The sequence below is a fragment of the Ranitomeya variabilis genome, chromosome 3 (assembly GCF_051348905.1).
Source record: "Ranitomeya variabilis isolate aRanVar5 chromosome 3, aRanVar5.hap1, whole genome shotgun sequence".
NCBI lineage: Eukaryota > Metazoa > Chordata > Amphibia > Anura > Dendrobatidae > Ranitomeya > Ranitomeya variabilis.
The window spans coordinates 730,083,136-730,100,875 of record NC_135234.1 but is presented as its reverse complement, the minus strand read 5'-3'; the positions used below and the strand labels follow the sequence as shown (position 1 = coordinate 730,100,875).

General features: G+C 46.5%; 1 protein-coding gene across 1 annotated transcript; it reads right to left on the bottom strand.

Moving 5' to 3' along the window:
- Positions 1-260: 260 nt before the first annotated feature.
- RPL10A (ribosomal protein L10a) lies at positions 261-14,647 on the bottom strand. Its single transcript, XM_077298421.1, has 6 exons — positions 14,574-14,647; positions 12,566-12,643; positions 6,219-6,299; positions 4,306-4,454; positions 4,007-4,179; positions 261-473 (listed from the first exon to the last, which is right to left on the bottom strand). Exons 1-6 carry the CDS (start codon positions 14,576-14,578, stop codon positions 303-305), a joined length of 657 nt encoding a protein of 218 aa, XP_077154536.1. The 5' UTR covers positions 14,579-14,647; the 3' UTR covers positions 261-302.
- Positions 14,648-17,740: the final 3,093 nt, after the last annotated feature.

Below are 17,740 nucleotides of genomic sequence, written 5' to 3'. Positions count from 1 at the left end.
TGCATGAAGAACCTGTTTGTTGTGCTCTCCAAGCATGTGTCGTGCTGGAGGCTGGGTATAATGTCAGCTGTGACATTACGAGTAAACTTCAGCCAGAAAAGACTAGTTGGGCTAGACTTGGTAGAATCCTATTACCAGGAAAAAAAAAAAAATTACCACACCATGAACAGAGTAAAACAAAGCCCCCCCCCCCCCCAAAAAAAAAAACAACTGTATTTGCTTTTAGCACAATTTCACCCCATTCATGAACAGGCTACATGGACATTGAAGCCAAAACCAGTGGACAAATTTATTTTTAGAAATCAGTACAGACGCTGTGGTTTGCCCATAGTGCTCTTAATATAAAGAGCCCTTACATTCTGCCAATTCTTTTTCAGCAAAGATACCAAGAAGTTAATTGCCAGGTGGATATTGTAGACCAGCTCTTCTTCAGACATCTTCACATGGCCAACTGCAACAGCCAGACACAGGACCTAAGGATAAGAGACGTTTTTAATTTTTGAGTGATACAATAATAACCTGCGAGCCCACTGATCATGCTGTGTGGGGATTATGTGAACAATTATTTGAATCACACATTTTAGGACAAAAACAGTTTTGGATGGTAGTGTGGGACAACACTCGGTCAGAAAAAAAAAAGTGTCTTAGGCCTCTTTCACATTTCAGTCAGTACGGGGCCCGTCGCAAACAGTCGGCCCTACTTACCGACGGACGTTGTGCAAAATTGTGCACAACGTGGGCAGCGGATGCAGTTTTCCGACGCAGTCGCTGCCCATTCTGAAGTCCTGGGAGGAGGGGGCGGAGTTCCGGCCACGCATGCGCGGTCGGAAAATGCGGATCCAATGGACAAAAAAAAACAACAAAACATTCCCTTGAACGTTTTTAGTCACGACGGCCGGCAAAAACATGACGCATCCGTTGCACGACGGATGCAACGTGTGGCTATCTGTTGCAACCTGTCTGCAATAACAGTCTGGCAAAAAAACGCATCCTGCGGGCACAATTGCAGGATCTGTTTTTTGCCAAAAAGACGGATTGCAACGGATGGCAAAAAAACAGAAATGTGAAAGAGGCCTTACACAGCAAATTCCTGCTTTCATTTGAAAAGAGTGAAACATTAACAATTTAAAACTATTTTAAAGTTAACCTGTCAACAGAAGACACCATTAACCTACAGATATGGGGATGATCTACAGGTTAATAGTGTTAGGCTATATGCACACGTTGTAGATTTAGATGCGGATCCACAGCGTTCGTTGTGCACAGCCAATATTAATCTATGGGAAATGGAGATTTGTTGTGCACATGCTGTGGAAAAATCCACGCAGATTTGCAGAGTTTTTTTTCTGCAGCATGTCAATTCTTTGTGGATCTGCAGCGTTTCTGCACCCATTGACTTCCATTGAGTCAGGCACATCCACAGCAAAACTGCAGATGTAAAAGATCTGCAGACATACATACAACATAACATACTGTACATACTCCCCAATAACCTAGTCCCCGATCACTTGTCATAAAAATATAAAAAAAATCTTCCCACTGCCCTGTAGCAGTGGCATATGGGGTAATAGTTGTGGGGTTAATGTCACCTTTGTATTTGTAAGGTGACATCAAGCCCGGCTTACGAATGGAGAGGTGTCAATAAGATACCTATCCATTACTAATCCTACACAGCCAAAATAAAGTATTTTAATGAAATAAAACTACAGTTTCCCATCTTTATTGTACTCCTAATCCATGTGACGCCCTCAATCACCTGTAAAAAAAATAAAACCAACACAAATACTCCCTGCTCGTTTCCTACCATACATAGAGGAGTAATTCAGCCTGTAATTTTAATATGGATTAATAAAGAATTGGAATTTTACTCTCTGGAGCTGGAACGAATCCTTTTTCCTTGGCTTGTTCAACACCACGCACATCAACGTGGAAGTTCCGTGCACCTGCTGGGCTGCCTGGTGAGCTGGCTTTTTGTTTTTTTTATTGTAATCCATTTAATAACTAGTGTCCCACGATCTCCCCTATAGAGCTGTCACATCAGGAGATGTGACTGCTCTATAGGCCTCCATTGACACCAACAGGAGATAATTGCTCCTGCAGTGTTGTCACCGAGGGTTCACTGGAGTTCATGCTCTCACTTTACGGCACTGCTGCCATGAGAATTTTCTCACAGCATTGTCAGTGACGGCATGAACTCCAGTGACCTCTGACAGTGGAGTGAACCACTGCGGGAGGATACCTGCCGCCATTGTATCACCAGAGGCCCCTGGAGAGCTCTCCAACTCTACACAGGAGATAGTCATGGGACACTCGTTACTAAATGATTACGTCAAACAGTATATTTTTGTTTATTTTTACAGCTGAGAGCATCGGTGATTAGCTGTATGGTGAGCATGTACTGTGTTTTTTTGCTTTTTGCACTTGATGGGACAATAGTAATTCCTTCATACGGTTAGTGTTCATTGGCTAGCTGTCACTGTAGCAGGCATAGCCAGATGGGACTAGTAGTCCCATCGCACGATGCCTGCCTACAGACACCCGCACAGACACCCGCACATATTCACTGCACACACACAGTCTCTACCACACTCTTCCTCCTCCCGATCTGTAGTTTCTCGCACGCAACTCTGCAGCAAAACTGCAGACCTTTTTAAAGGGAACCTCGCAGCGCAAGTTTGGTGCCAAAATCGCAGTTCGGGCTGAGAAAACTTTACCGGCATCCAGATAAACACTATGCCCATATGATCACTTCCGGGGCACCAAGGCTAAAGTTACGACCCGCGCATGCGCAGTGATGTAAAATATGCTTTGCCCACAGTTGGGCAAAACATAATGCGCAGGCGCCGGAGGCAAATTCAATGTGCAACTGCTAAGAAAAAGCGCGATCTGTGCCATTCACAGATCGCGTTTACGAAAGACACGCCGAGAAGCAGGGGGAGGAACCGCTATTTAACCACGCCCATCCGACCTGACCAACTTGAGTGACAGGACAAAACGGCCACTTCACAAAGGTATTTCGGCGGCCTAACGGGGGAATAAAGTCTCCAAAAAAGCAGTAACGTAAAGCCCAGCTCTGCCCCTATTTCACACTATTTTTATCTAATCTTTAAAAAACGGGGTGATAGGTTCCCTTTAAGCCTGCAGATTTGCTTGACTCAATGGTAGTCAATGGGTGCAAATGCTGCAGATCCGCCAAAAGAATTGACATTTTGCGGAAAATAAAATGCTGCAAATCCGCACGTATTTTTCCATGGTATGTGCACACCAATTCTCTATTTCCCATTGACTAACATTGTTGGTGCACTACACTGCGGATTTGATGCAATTCCGCACGTCCAAAAACACTGCGGAAAGGCATCAAAATCTGCAATGCGTGCATATAGCCTTAAACAGCCCGTCACAGGTCTCAATCAGCCAAATCAAAATCTGCTTTGCACAGATTATGAAACATCCCAAAACATGTTGGAAAAGGGAGTACCTGGTTTGCTTTATACCAACTCATGCACCAAGAATCATTTAAGTAGATATTGAATTTTAGGATGGCTACATCCAATAGGTGGTGTAAGAGTTAAAGTAATTTTTTCTCTAGAAAGACAATTTGCGTATTTGTTCTGCTTTGAAGCAGTCATTGGGTGGAAATAAAAGTGACAGCCTGCGCCCACTGTGGACTCTACACATGTAGAACCTAGCTCAGATCTACAGTAACATCCATATGCGCCAAGGCATCTGCAGGGGTTCCTCAAGTACTGGACAACCCTTTTCAGTGATTTCCCCTTGTAAAATAACACCACTTCCTCTGGATGTCAATTACAGCTAAAGTGGGGGGAGATGAAAGCATCATGACAATTGCAGAGCATGACGGGGATCGCATGACTGATGCAGACATCGTGCGAACAACCCCAAGAGTGTGCCATTTTACAAGGGAGAAACAATGATTGAAATGGGTGTTGTCCAAGTAGTGGACCTTTTTAATAAACCACAAAGCTTAACAGTAAGCCCAACCTACCTTTTTCATCTGGAATTTGATGGTGGACTTGACTTCATCGACTTTTGCCACCATGTTTTCATTATGTGTTAGCAAGGAAGGAAATTTGCCAGCTTTGTTCAAACCAGGTCCTAAGATACGAGGAATCTGCTTGATCAATGATTCGGATGCTAAAAATGCATCGTACTTCTTCGCTGTGAAGAAATAAGCGTTATATCCATTAAGTCTGAATGACCCATAACTGTTTTTGACTCAAAACCTTAATCACTTTAGCAAAATAAATGTTATTGCCAATAAAAAGTAATATGTATCACACATACCCAGCTTTTTCACCATTTTTTTGTTCTTATTTAGCTTCTTAAGGGCTTCTATGTCCATGTGGGGCAATTCAACTGCCTTTGCCTCATCACAGTGCTGCTGGTCTCCCAAAACACAAACTGAAAATTTGGGTCTTGGTGTAGACTTTAGCCTGAAGGTACAGAAAGATTGGAGAACTCCTTGTTTAAAGCATATAATCACTTTCAAAACTTGATCAGAAAGGGACAGAAGATCTTACTGGTAGTGATACTTCTAGTTGTGATCATACACTTCAGCCTGGGACAGCTCATAAAAACGCACAGCTTTCAGGATCACCTCTATGCTGCTGACACACAGATCTACCTCTCTGGACCAGATATCACCACTCTACTAACCAGAATCCCACAATGTGTCCGCCATTTTATCCTTCTCCACTAGATTTCTAAAACTTAATATGGACAAAACAATTCATAATGTTCCCCCCACCCCCCATCTCACTCAACCACCCCCAAAAGGACCTAGCCATTAAAGTAAATGGCTGCTCACTCACCAGCCCCACATGCTCGCTGCTTTGGGGTAATATTGACTCCAATCTCATCTACAAACCACATATCCAAGCCCTTTCCACTTCCTGCCAAATTCAGATCAAAAATATTTCCCGAATCCGTACATTCTTCAACCAAGAACCTACAAAAACCCTAGTCCATTACCTCATCTCCCACCTTGACTACTGCAACCTCTTGCTTTGTTGGCCTCCCCTCTAACACTCTCGCACCCCTCCAATCTATTCTAAACTCTGCTGCCTGACTAATCCATCTGTCCACCAGCTATTCCCCGGCCTCTTCCCTCTGTCAATCCCTTCATTGGCTCCCCATTACCCAAAGAATCCAGATCAAAACCCTAACCATGACATACAGACATCCACAACCTGTCTCCTCCATACATCGGTGACTTCGTCTCCAAGTACTTACATGCACACAACCTCCGATCCTCAAAAGATCTCCTTCGACTCCTTGTCTCCTCTTCCCACAATTGCATACAAGATTTCTCCTGCACATCCCCCTACTCTGGAACCCTCTACCACAGAATATCAGACTGTTGCCTACCATAGAAACCTTCAAAAAGAACCTGAACAGCTACTCCAGACAAGCCTACAACCTGCAGTAACCACCGATCTACCAAACCACTGAATGACCAGCTCTACTCTCACCTACTGTATCCTCACCTATCCCTTGTAGATTGTGAGCCCTTGCAGGCAGGGTCCTCTCTCCTGTACCAGTTGTGACCTGTATTTTTTAAGATTACTGTACTTTTTTTTTTATTATGTATACCCCTCCCCACATGTAAAGCGCCATGGAATAAATAGTGCTATAATCATAGCTTTTTTGAAGGGCAATAGCACTCCAGTCTTACTTTTTCACACATTACAGTGCATTCAACATGTGCTGCTGATGCTACTATAGAAGATTACTCTTAAATGCTATTGAAAGGTTCAGTGGCAATGAAGCTGACGGATTATGCACAAAGTGCACCCCAGCTATTCCAAGTCAGCTTCAGTGTAGTGCTTAGAAGCTCTACTCTAGGTAGAATGAGGTTTTAAAGACAAGGAAACAGTTCTCTGTACTCTAGCATGTACATAAAGCTTATAGGTAGAATGGCACTAGAGGAAGAAAAAAAAAAAAAATACAAGAAGTTACATCTAGGTACAAACCTTGCATACAAACCTTGCATAATACCAAAGTATTATTCGGTGCATTTTCGATGACCGAATCACACCTTCCCTCATATTTTAAGACCCAGGGTGAGGGTCCGTCCAGCCAGCCTTTTGATTAAGGTAACTGAACTACCCATGTTTGCCTGAATGATTCGTCTCAAAGGATAAAAAGCAGGAGGTACAGGAAAGGCAAAATCTGGGTGAGAATAGGCGTGTCCAAACCTGACTGTTCCAGAGAAACGCTTGTCTTTCTGAGGGTCGTAGTTTTTAAGGCTGATCTGAAGCTCCACAGACTGCAGAAACCTGAAAGTGAAGACCATAATGCTGGCATGAGCAATGCAGTTATTGCACACAATACTGTGACACAATTTTAATCATCACAAAACCAATCCCGAACAGTGCACTTGACATCTTTGGCACTTAAAATAAATGTAAAGTTTCAAGAGAAATAAGTGTACACTCCTTAGAACAGCCCCTTATGATACAGAACAAAGTACCGTACATTCACAGTTCCTGAAGAATGATAGTTCAGACCAGCGGCATAGCTGCACCGTTGACTAAACTGAGCCCTTTAACAGGCCACTTAGCAGCTTGGTAGAAGTCCAGGGGGAGGTTGGCTGTACCCTTTGACCTAGCCATCCAAGCAAGCTCAAGCATACAGCCTTTGTTAGTGGCATCTGCTTCTTACCCAGGTGATCAGCTACTCAAACAGTGGCAGGGGCCAATAACATAGGCAATGAGCTGTTCACCTTATTAAAAATTCTGTGTATTTCCTCCCTTAGGTTCTGCCTACTTCTGCATGCGTCCTGCATACCTATCTTTAACAATGGGTACACAGGGACATGCGGCTGCGTCCGCATGCGACATGTTTCGTTTTCTTGCGATCGCCTGCACGTCAAAACGCCGCATGCAGACGCATCCGCATGTCCCAGTGTACCCAATGTAAAGATAGGTAAGCAGGACGCATGCAGTAGACGGAGCTTAAGGAAATAAGTACTCAGCTCTATACTGTGAGCTTAGCCCAAGAGAGCTTCAGAGCTTTCATGCCCCGAGATGCCTGGACATGTTCACTCTTGAACAAGCAATAGTCTCTACACAGGCATCAAGGGAGTCTGTGTGCTACAATATTGGTGTTTAATGTTTGAGTAGATTTTCTTATTAAGGGCTAATACACACAGCACTATTCTGAGTGATCATCGTTCAGAAAAACACCCCCTCCCACCCCAATTGATTTCAATGGGGTTAAACACATGCCGTGCTTTTGAAACACTCACAGAGTGAGTAAATCACTGCTTGCACTACTTTTTGATCGCTGCAATAAACGCAGCATTTATCACTATTTATATGAAAAGCTGCCATGGTTTTCACTACCGATAAAAAAAATTTGATAAGTAAAGTAGAACCACTGCACAAATATAAACAAGAACACAACACATACATTTTTTTCACAATTTTAAAACATACGTTTTTTGTTTTTTTTAAATGTGCATAAAAATTTTGAAATTGATTTCTCCAAAACAAAGTATAAAGAAACTGTCTTGTGACATATCAAATGAAAGCCGGTACCGTTCTGAGAAAAATGATACCTCTCCCACCTCTTAGTTCTAGCCCGAGATATGGTGAAGGGCCAAAATTTGCCCTTTCAAAACTTTAAAAGTCAGTGAAAAATTTACTGATGAAGAAAAAAATTCAAAACTTAATTTGTAATTACCGTATATACTCGAGTATAAGCCGAGAATTTCAGCCCATTTTTTTAGGCTGAAATTGCCCCTCTCGGCTTATACTCGAGTCATACCCAGGGGGCGGCAGGGGAGGAGCGGCAGCTGTGTAATAAGAGCAGGTGAGTATAACGGAGGCATACTCGCCTTTCCCGTTCAACCGTCGGCGCCGCTGTGTCTACCGCGGCCTCTGCAGTGATGCTCAGGTCAGAGGGCGCGATGAAGCGATTAGTGTGAGCGCCGCCCTCTGCCTGAGCATCAGTGCAGAGGAAGGGAAAAACAGGCGCCAGCGGTGGAACGGGAAAAGTGAATATAGCAAGTGTCGGGGGTCTGAGTGACGAGAGGTGAATGATTTTTTTTATCGCAGCAACAGCATGTGCGGCAAATATCTGTATGGAGCATCTTATGGCGCCATGTGCAGCGTTTTATGGGGGCAAATATCTGTATGGGGCATCTTATGGGGCCATGTGCCACATTATATGGGGGCAAATATCTCTATGGAGCATCTTATGGGGCCATAATCAGCATTTGTGCAGCATTATATGGGCGTATTTTGTATGGAGCATCTTATGGGGCTCCTGATTCAATATGGATATTCAAAAACACTTATCCTACTGATGTCTCAATTAATTTTACTTTTATTGGCATCTATTTTTATTTTTGACATTTACCGGTAGCTGCTGCATTTTCCACCCTAGGCTTATACTCGAGTCATTAAGTTTTCCCAGTTTTTTTGTGGTAAAATTAAGGGGGTCGGCTTATACTCGAGTATATATGGTAACTAAAGTTGTACTTCATAAAAAAAAAATCTAAAAAGTCAGGTAAAAAAAAATATTCATACTTGGATCACTTGATATGGAACGACCCTATCCTAATGAAAAAAGGACATACATACTTTTATTTTTCCCCTAACTAAGGTGATAAAGGGGGCTTGATTTACTATTTTGATCACTGTGATGTGGTCTATCACAATGATCAAAATTAACCAATCAAGAGGAAAAATTTCCTATTGTGGCCGGCCAGCAGTTCTCGGCATGCCATTTTCTTCCCGGAATACGCTGCTGGCCAGGGAAACTTCACAGATGCAGGAGGGTCCAAGGGGAGCGAGGAATCGGGGGACCCCATTTCTCTCTCCTCTGATGTGCGATCATATCAGAGGAGAAATTAAATGGGAAAGCGGAATCTTTTGCTGTCGCCGTTCTTCAGTTAATAACTGCGATCGCTACAACTGGAGTCAGTAAAACCATAACAAATCATGTTCTCTGGGGTCTCCACTTCCCCCGGTAGCAGAGACCCCGGAGGAATTCCAACTCTTGTGTCTGGCATTATAAACTTATTTCTAAAAAAATAATAATAAAAAAAAAAAAGCGGCACTGAGGCATAAGTACCCTTAACCCCTTCATGACCCAGCCTATTTTGACCTTAATGACCTGGCCGTTTTTTTGCAATTCTGACCAGTGTCCCTTTATGAGGTAATAACTCAGGAACGCTTCAACGGATCCTAGCGGTTCTGAGATTGTTTTTTCGTGACATATTGGGCTTCATGTTAGTGGTAAATTTAGGTCAATAATTTGAGTTTGTGAAAAAAAAAAAAACGGAAATTTGGCGAAAACTTTGAAAATGTCGCAATTTTCACATTTTTATTCTGTTAAACCAGAGAGTTGTGACACAAAATAGTTAATAAATAACATTTCCCACATGTCTACTTTACATCAGCACAATTTTGGAAACTATTTTTTTTTGCTAGGAAGTTATAAGGGTTAAAATTTGACCAGTGATTTCTCTTTTTACAACAAAATTTACAAGACCATTTTTTTTTTTTAGGGACCACCTCACATTTGAAGTCAGTTTGAGGGTTCTATATGGCTGAAAATACCCAAAAGTGACACCAATCTAAAAACTGCACCCCTCAAGGTGCTCAAAACCACATTCAAAAAGTTTATTAACCCTTCAGGTGCTTCACAGCAGCAGAAGCAACATGGAAGGAAAAATTGAACATTAACTTTTTAGTCACAAAAATGATCTTTTAGCAACCATTTTTATTTTCCCAAAGATAAAAAGAAACTGGAACCCAAAAGTTATTGTACATTATGTCCTGAGTACGCCAATACCCCATATGGAGGGGGAACCACTGTTTGGGCGCACAACAGGGCTTGGAAGGGAAGGAGCGCCATTTGACTTTTTCAATGAAAAATTGGCTCCAATCTTTAGCAGACACCATGTCACGTTTGGAGAGCCCCTGTGTGCCTAAATATTGGAGCTCCCCCACAAGTGACCCCATTTTGGAAACTAGACCCCCCAAGGAACTTATCTAGAAGCATAGTGAGCACTTTAAACCCCCATGTGCTTCACAAATTGATCTGTAAAAATAAAAAAGCACTTTTTTTCACAAAAAAAATTATTTTAGCCTTAATTTTTTCATTTTCACATGGCAACAGGATAAAATGGATCCTAAAATTTGTTGGGCAATTTCTCCTGAGTACGCCGATACCTCACATGTGGGGGTAAACCACTGTTTGGGTGCACGGCAAGGTTCGGAAGGGAAGGTGTGCCATTTGACTTTTTGAATGGAAAATTAGCTCCAATCGTTAGCAGACAGACACCATGTCGCGTTTGGAGAGCCCCTGTGTGCCTAAACATTGGAGGTCCCCCACAAGTGACCCCATTTTGGAAACTAGACCTCCCAAGGAACTAATCTAGATGTGTGGTGAGCACTTTGAACCCCCAAGTGCTTCACAGAAGTTTATAACACAGAGCCATGAAAATAATAAATGTGTTTTCTTTCCTCAAATATTTTAGCCCAGAATTTTTTAGTTTTCCCAAGGGTAACAGGGGAAATTTGACCCCAAGATCTGTTGTCCAGTTTCTCCTGAGTACGCCGATACCCCATATGTGGGGGTAAACCACTGTTTGGGCACATGCCGGGGCTCGGAAGGGAAGTAGTGACGTTTTGGAATGCAGACTTTGATGGAATGGTCTTCGGGCATCATGTTACGTTTGCAGAGCCCCTGATGTACCTAAACAGTAGAAATCCCCCATAAGTGACCCCATTTTGGAAACTAGACCCCCCAAGGAACTTATCTAGATGTGCCGTGAGCACTTTGAACCCCCAAGTGCTTCACAGAAGTTTATAACGCAGAGCCGTGAAAATAAAGAATAATTTTTCATTCCTCTAAAATTACGTTTTAGCAAGCAATTTTTTATTTTCGTAAGGGTAACAGGAGAAATTGGACCCCAATAATTGTTGCCCAGTTTGTTCTGAGTATGCTGGTACCCCATATGTGGGGGTAAACCACTGTTTGGGCGCACGTCGGGGCTCGGAAGGGAGGGAGCACCATTTGACTTTTTGAACGCAAGATTGGCTGTAATCAATGGTGGCGCCATGTTGCGTTTGGAGACCCCTGATGTGCCTAAACAGTGGAAACCCCTCAATTCTAACTCCAATACTAACCCCAACACACCCCAAACCCAACTCTAGATATAGCCCTAACCCCAACACACCCCTAACCCTAATCCCAACACACCCCTAACCACAAGCCTAATCTTAACCCTATTTCCAACCCTAGCCCTAATTCCAACCCTAACTCTAATTCCAACCCTAACCCTAAGGCTATGTGCCCACATTGCGGATTCGTGAGATTTTTCCGCACCATTTTTGAAAAATCCACAGGTAAAAGGCACTGCGTTTTACCTGCGCATTTCCAGTGTTTTTTGTGCGGATTTCACCTGCGGATTCCTATTGAGGAGCAGGTGTAAAATGGAATCCGCACAAAGAATTGACATGCTGTGGAAAATACAACAGCGTTTCCACGCGGTATTTTCCGCACCATGGGCCCAACGGATTTGGTTTTCAGTAGGTTTACATGGTACTGTAAAACATGATGGAAAACTGCTACGAATCCGCAGCGGCCAATCTGCTGCGGATCCACAGCCAAATCCGCACCATGTGTGCACATAGCCTAATTCTAACCTCAACTCTAGTTCTAACCCTAATTCTAACCCTAGCCCTAGTGGGAGAAGAAAAAAAATATTATATATATATATATATATATATATATTCTTTATTTTTATTATTGTCCCTACCTATGGGGGTGATATTTACTATTTTTTTATTTTGATCACTGTGATAAAACCTATCACAGTGATCAAAATGTTCCTGGAACAAATCTGCCGGCCGATTTGGCGGGCGTACTGCGCATGCGCCCGCCATTTTGATGTCGCTATTCCCCTGGTCATCGGTGGGGGCAGCCATCTTCCTGAGGCCACGCGTGCGCAGATTGCGTGCTCTGCTGCACGGGGCTTCAGGAAAATGGCCGCGGGATGCCGCGCGTGTGCAGATGGAGATTGCGGCGGCCATTTTCCTGAAGCCCCGTGCAGCAGAGCACTCCATCTGCGCACGCGCGGCCTCAAGAAGAAGGCCGCCCCCACTGATGATCAGGGGAATAGCGCAGATCGCGCTCTTTCTTCACCTGCGCAGTGAATTCGGCAGTTGGACATGCGCAAACCACTACACCACCAAAGGAAAGATAAGCAAGGTCTGGGGGAAGAAACAGCGATGTCACCACGCCCATATGACCAGACCAGCGTGAGTGACAGCCCAAAACGGCGACTTTACAAAGGTATTTCGGCAGCATAGGTGGGGAATAAAGGCCCAAAAAAGACACTAATGTAAAGCACAGCTCTGCCCCTATTTAACGCCATTTTTATCTCATCTTTAAAAAAATGGGGTGACAGGTTCCCTTTAAACTGCCGCTGTTAAACAGTGTTAATTGGAACATCTAGAAAGGAACTAATCGTTAAAAGGTTTCATTTTACCATGTTTTAATCTTTCCTCCACACATTACTACTTACTTTCTTTTCTTCTGCTTTGCTCCAACCAGTACTTCCTTCACCCCTTCATACAGCGTATCACGAGAAACTTTACTACCACTGTAACGAAAAAAAAACGCTGAACATTAGTTTTGTTTTATAAATCTAAACATTACTAATACTCACAGCTGTCCTAGTCTTTAAAGCACCGATGTCTCATTGCCTCACTGCAGCCAGTGAGCTAAGCAAATCATGCAGTCTACATTAAGGTCAGATGTCAGCCCTGCAGACAAACCAAGGGCTGGGACGAAGTACAGGCAGAAGTGGCGTTATGTACACCCAATACTTCTATCTCTACCAGTCAGATAACAGCAGTCTTATTCCAATAGCACCCACGCCAGTCCTGTGTACTGTTAGCCATGAAAGCCTGCTGTTGCTGCAAGTTTTGTAGTGCTCCCCAAGTAACTGATGTGCCTGATGAATGCATTTAGCTTTGTGGCACAGTGATTGATGGTGCAGGCACACCACCAGTGAGCACTAAGCATACGTTACAAGTGATTTATCCTTCTGCTATAGTAGAAACAGCCAGAGCGTCAACAGCAATAAGCTGGTTCTGTTCTGGACATTAATGCTGCCTAGTCTTAGACCACACATGCTGTTACTACTGTAGCACTGGCTCGAAAAGCAGCAGGACGGCATAGATTATCTCCGTACCGCAAACTATAAAGTTATTTAAACTCTACATGGGGCTACAGACGGACGGCCCTCACCGGCGGGGCCAGCACACCACCGACAGACGGACGGCCCTCACCGGCGGGGCCAGCACACCACCGACAGACGGACGGCCCTCACCGGCGGGCCAGCACACCACCGACAGACGGACGGCCCTCACCGGCGGGGCCAGCACACCACCGACAGACGGACGGCCCTCACCGGCGGGCCAGCACACCACCGACAGACGGACGGCCCTCACCGGCGGGCCAGCACACCACCGACAGACGGACGGCCCTCACCGGCGGGCCAGCACACCACCGACAGACGGACGGCCCTCACCGGCGGGGCCAGCACACCACCGACAGACGGACGGCCCTCACCGGCGGGCCAGCACACCACCGACAGACGGACGGCCCTCACCGGCGGGCCAGCACACCACCGACAGACGGACGGCCCTCACCGGCGGGGCCAGCACACCACCGACAGACGGACGGCCCTCACCGGCGGGCCAGCACACCACCGACAGACGGACGGCCCTCACCGGCGGGGCCAGCACACCACCGACAGACGGACGGCCCTCACCGGCGGGCCAGCACACCACCGACAGACGGACGGCCCTCACCGGCGGGCCAGCACACCACCGACAGACGGACGGCCCTCACCGGCGGGGCCAGCACACCACCGACAGACGGACGGCCCTCACCGGCGGGCCAGCACACCACCGACAGACGGACGGCCCTCACCGGCGGGCCAGCACACCACCGACAGACGGCCCTCACCGGCGGGCCAGCACACCACCGACAGACGGCCGGCCCTCACCGGCGGGCCAGCACACCACTGACAGACGGACAGCCCTCACCGGCGGGCCAGCACACCACTGACAGACGGACGGCCCTCACCGGCGGGCCAGCACACCACCGACAGACGGACAGCCCTCACCGGCGGGCCAGCACACCACCGACAGACGGACGGCCCTCACCGGCGGGGCCAGCACACCACCGAAAGACGGACGGCCCTCACCGGCGGGCCAGCACACCACCGACAGACGGACTGCCCTCACCGGCGGGCCAGCACACCACCGACCGACTTACGGCAGACAAGGGAGGGCGAGAATGCACTGTTGGGACAGACACGGCCTCCATGTCGGCAGCCATGGCTGATATCGGCGGCAGCGGCCTGCCCATGTCCGCACAGGCCTCCATCCTCCGAGCTTACAAGCCGCCGCTTCTTCCCTCACAGCACGAAGCTCAGCAGATCCGCGGCCCTTCCTCCACTATACAGAGACGTTACACGGCTACCGGCGGCACAGAACCCCATTCTCCTCCGCCGCGCTCACCTCATGGTGCTGCACACAGGAAAGGCTCAGCCACGAGAAAGGGCGTCTCCTTCCGCGCTGGCGCTTAAGAAGCGCATAATCTCGCGAGACTTGTCTACCTCCCTGTCTATGGAGTAATCCGAGATGACAGTCTATAACAGCTGCAGCGCCCTCCTGTGTCACTTTTAGCAATGGGCAGTCCGGCTCAAAACATGGCTCTTCTTGCACAGTGCACTACTTTTATCACTCCAGTCCCTTAGCCAGGCACAGACTGAGGGTGAAATTCAGCCCTGGCATTTGAGATCACACAGGCCCATGTTGTCCCCAAGCACTAGATGCAATATATCACTACTATTACCCTGGATGGAGGAAAGCAAGGTTTACTACAGGACCGATATTTCTAATGATACCCGTGGGTGCTGGGGTAAGGGACGGAGTCAGCGACTTTGTGCTCCCTCACAACTCTTAGGCTAGGTTCAGATTGCGTTAGTGCAATCCGTTTAGCGCGAGCGCTAACGCAATGTCTTTTTCGGGGCCGCGTTCAGGGGTCGCGTTAACGTCCCCGCTCTCGCAGATCCCCGATCTGCGAGAGCGGGGAACGGACCTCTGGCGCGCCGCGGACGCTGCGAGCAGCGTCCGAGGCGCGCTACAAAAGACCGGCACATCGCTAGCGCGTGCCGAAAATGACACGCGCTAGCAATGCGCTCTAACATTGCCGGCAATGGGAGCGCTAACGGACGCGGTGCACGGCGTTAATTTCGCCGTGCAACGCTGTCCGTTAGCGCTATCCCATTAACGCAATGGGAACCTAGTCTTACAGTATGGGGTGTCTTGAGAACACCGATTCTGTTAACAACGTAGCAGACAAGGAGGTCCACGAGCAGACAGGCCCTTCTGGCATTTCCAGACGGCCAGTCCAGCCCTGCCCTTAGCTATAAAGCCTGGGCCTCATTATACACCTGTACAGGCGCCTAGCGAAGGCTTTTCAGCATTGTCATGTTCTCAGGCCCTCACTCCTAGTCTGTACTGTGACTTGTGTTATTTTCTACAATCCATGTACTTCCCTGTCCTAATCGTCCCCCCCTGTAATGCTCTTGACCGCTCTTGCGGCCCTGGACCTCAGTGAGTGACAGGACGCCGCTCGCTAAGCGCAGCAAGGACCGGGCCCCGCTCTCTGCAGGCGTCATTCTTCCTGGCTCTTCATGATTGGTCGCATGGATTACAGTGGGGGACAATTAGTACAGGTGAGTATAAGGATTTTTTGTATTTTGCAGGTGGAGACAGTGGGAGCAGACTACTACTCTCATCATTATCCCCTGCTGGTGCTGGGAACCGTGATGACGGCAGCGTTCAGCACTCGGTGCTTGGGAAAAGAGCAAACTACACTGATTCCCAGGCTCCGATATGTGTTCCACGGATGGTATCCATGTGAGGTACGTGTCACATGGGCTCATTGACTTGAATGGGTCCGTGTGATCCGTGCTGTCGTCCACAACACGGTCTGTGGAAACACACTGACACGTGCGCAGACTCATTCATTTCAATGGGTCTACGTGTGTCAGCGTCTCCAGTACGTGTGGAATCTGTCACCACACGTACCAGAGATACTAACGTGTGAAAGACACCTAATAAAGAAGTGCATTTTAAAAAAAAAATTAATATAAACATGTCCACAAAAGAACAATCTATTTAAATCTAAAATTAACATGATCTGTAAAAACTATAAAAGAAAAAAAAAATGAATGCCAGAATTTTGGGGTTTTGGTCACAGTGCCACAAAAAAATGCAGTAAGAAGTAATCAAAGCATCATATGCACCCCAACATTTAATATATAGAAGTCCCAGATGTTTTGGAAAATTGCACCTCAAGTAATTTTTTTTGTTATGAATTTCTCAATTTTTTCACCCCAATAAAATAAAAAAAAAACCACAACATTTTCCCGCTGACAAAGTCAAAGTTATATCTCTTAGGCCTCTTTCACACATCCGTGTCTCCGGGACGTGTGGTGACAGTTTTCACGCTGACACCGACACTCATAGATGGGTCTATGCACATCTCAGTGTGTTTCCACGCGTGGGCCCCACACGTTGACGTGTCTGTTTTTTCCCGTCAGCACAGACAGCAAAACGTCCTGCACAAGGAGAACACACATGGATGTCATCCGTGTGACACGCATCGGCGCCGGGGAAGAAGCGCTACTGTAAGTTGTATGGGAAATAAAGACACGACCTGAATAAAGTCCTTTATTAGAAATAATGACACAACACAGTTATACTCACCTAACGCCTAATTCCACTGAAAACTAAGTAAAAAGCTCCCTCCTGCTGGCATTGCTCTGACTTGAATATAAGGCCGGGGTCACACTTGCGAGTGCAATGCGAGAAACTCGCGCATCAAGACACTGCACTGTCGCCGGCACTCGGGACCGGAGCGTTCAGCTGCATAGAAATACATGGAGCCGCACACTCTGGTCCTGAGTCCTGGCGGCAGTGCCGGGACTTCATGCTCGAGTTTCTCTCATTGAACTCGCAAGTGTAACCCCGGCCTAACTCTCATCATTCTCCCCTGCTCACACCGATCGCCAGCAGAGCAGGGGAGAATGAGGAGAGCCGTGTTCCGCACCTGGCGCCGGGGAACAGTGCTTACTGTAGCGCTTCTTCCCTGCCGTCTGTGTGGTACTGATGTGGCACATGGGCGGCACAGGGTTGCCACACGTGTGCCGCAAGTATTACACACATGGACACGGATAACTCCGGTACCGTTTTTTCTGGTACCAGAAATAAACCGGCCTTAGAAGAAGGGGAGGGAAAAATGAAAGAGCAGAATAGAAAACAGTAGCATTCCATGATTGCACACTTAGGCCGTTATCACACTTGCGTTTCAGTCCGCAGCGTCACCTGTGTACTTTTTTCCTTAAGATCTGCATGTGTCTTGCATACCTATGTTTAACATTATGTACGCAGGGATATGCGTTGTGTGCAGACGCTAGTTTTTAGTGCTCGGAGATTTAGTTTTCATCGCCACAGCTGAATGATTTACATCTGTTAGCCAGCATAAGTACATGTGGGGGTTGCCTGGTTGCTAGGGAATCCCCACATGTAATCAAGCTGGCTAACAGATGTAAATCATTCAGCTGCGGTGAGGAAAACTAAATCTCCGAGCACTAAAAAATACTCTGAGGTCACCC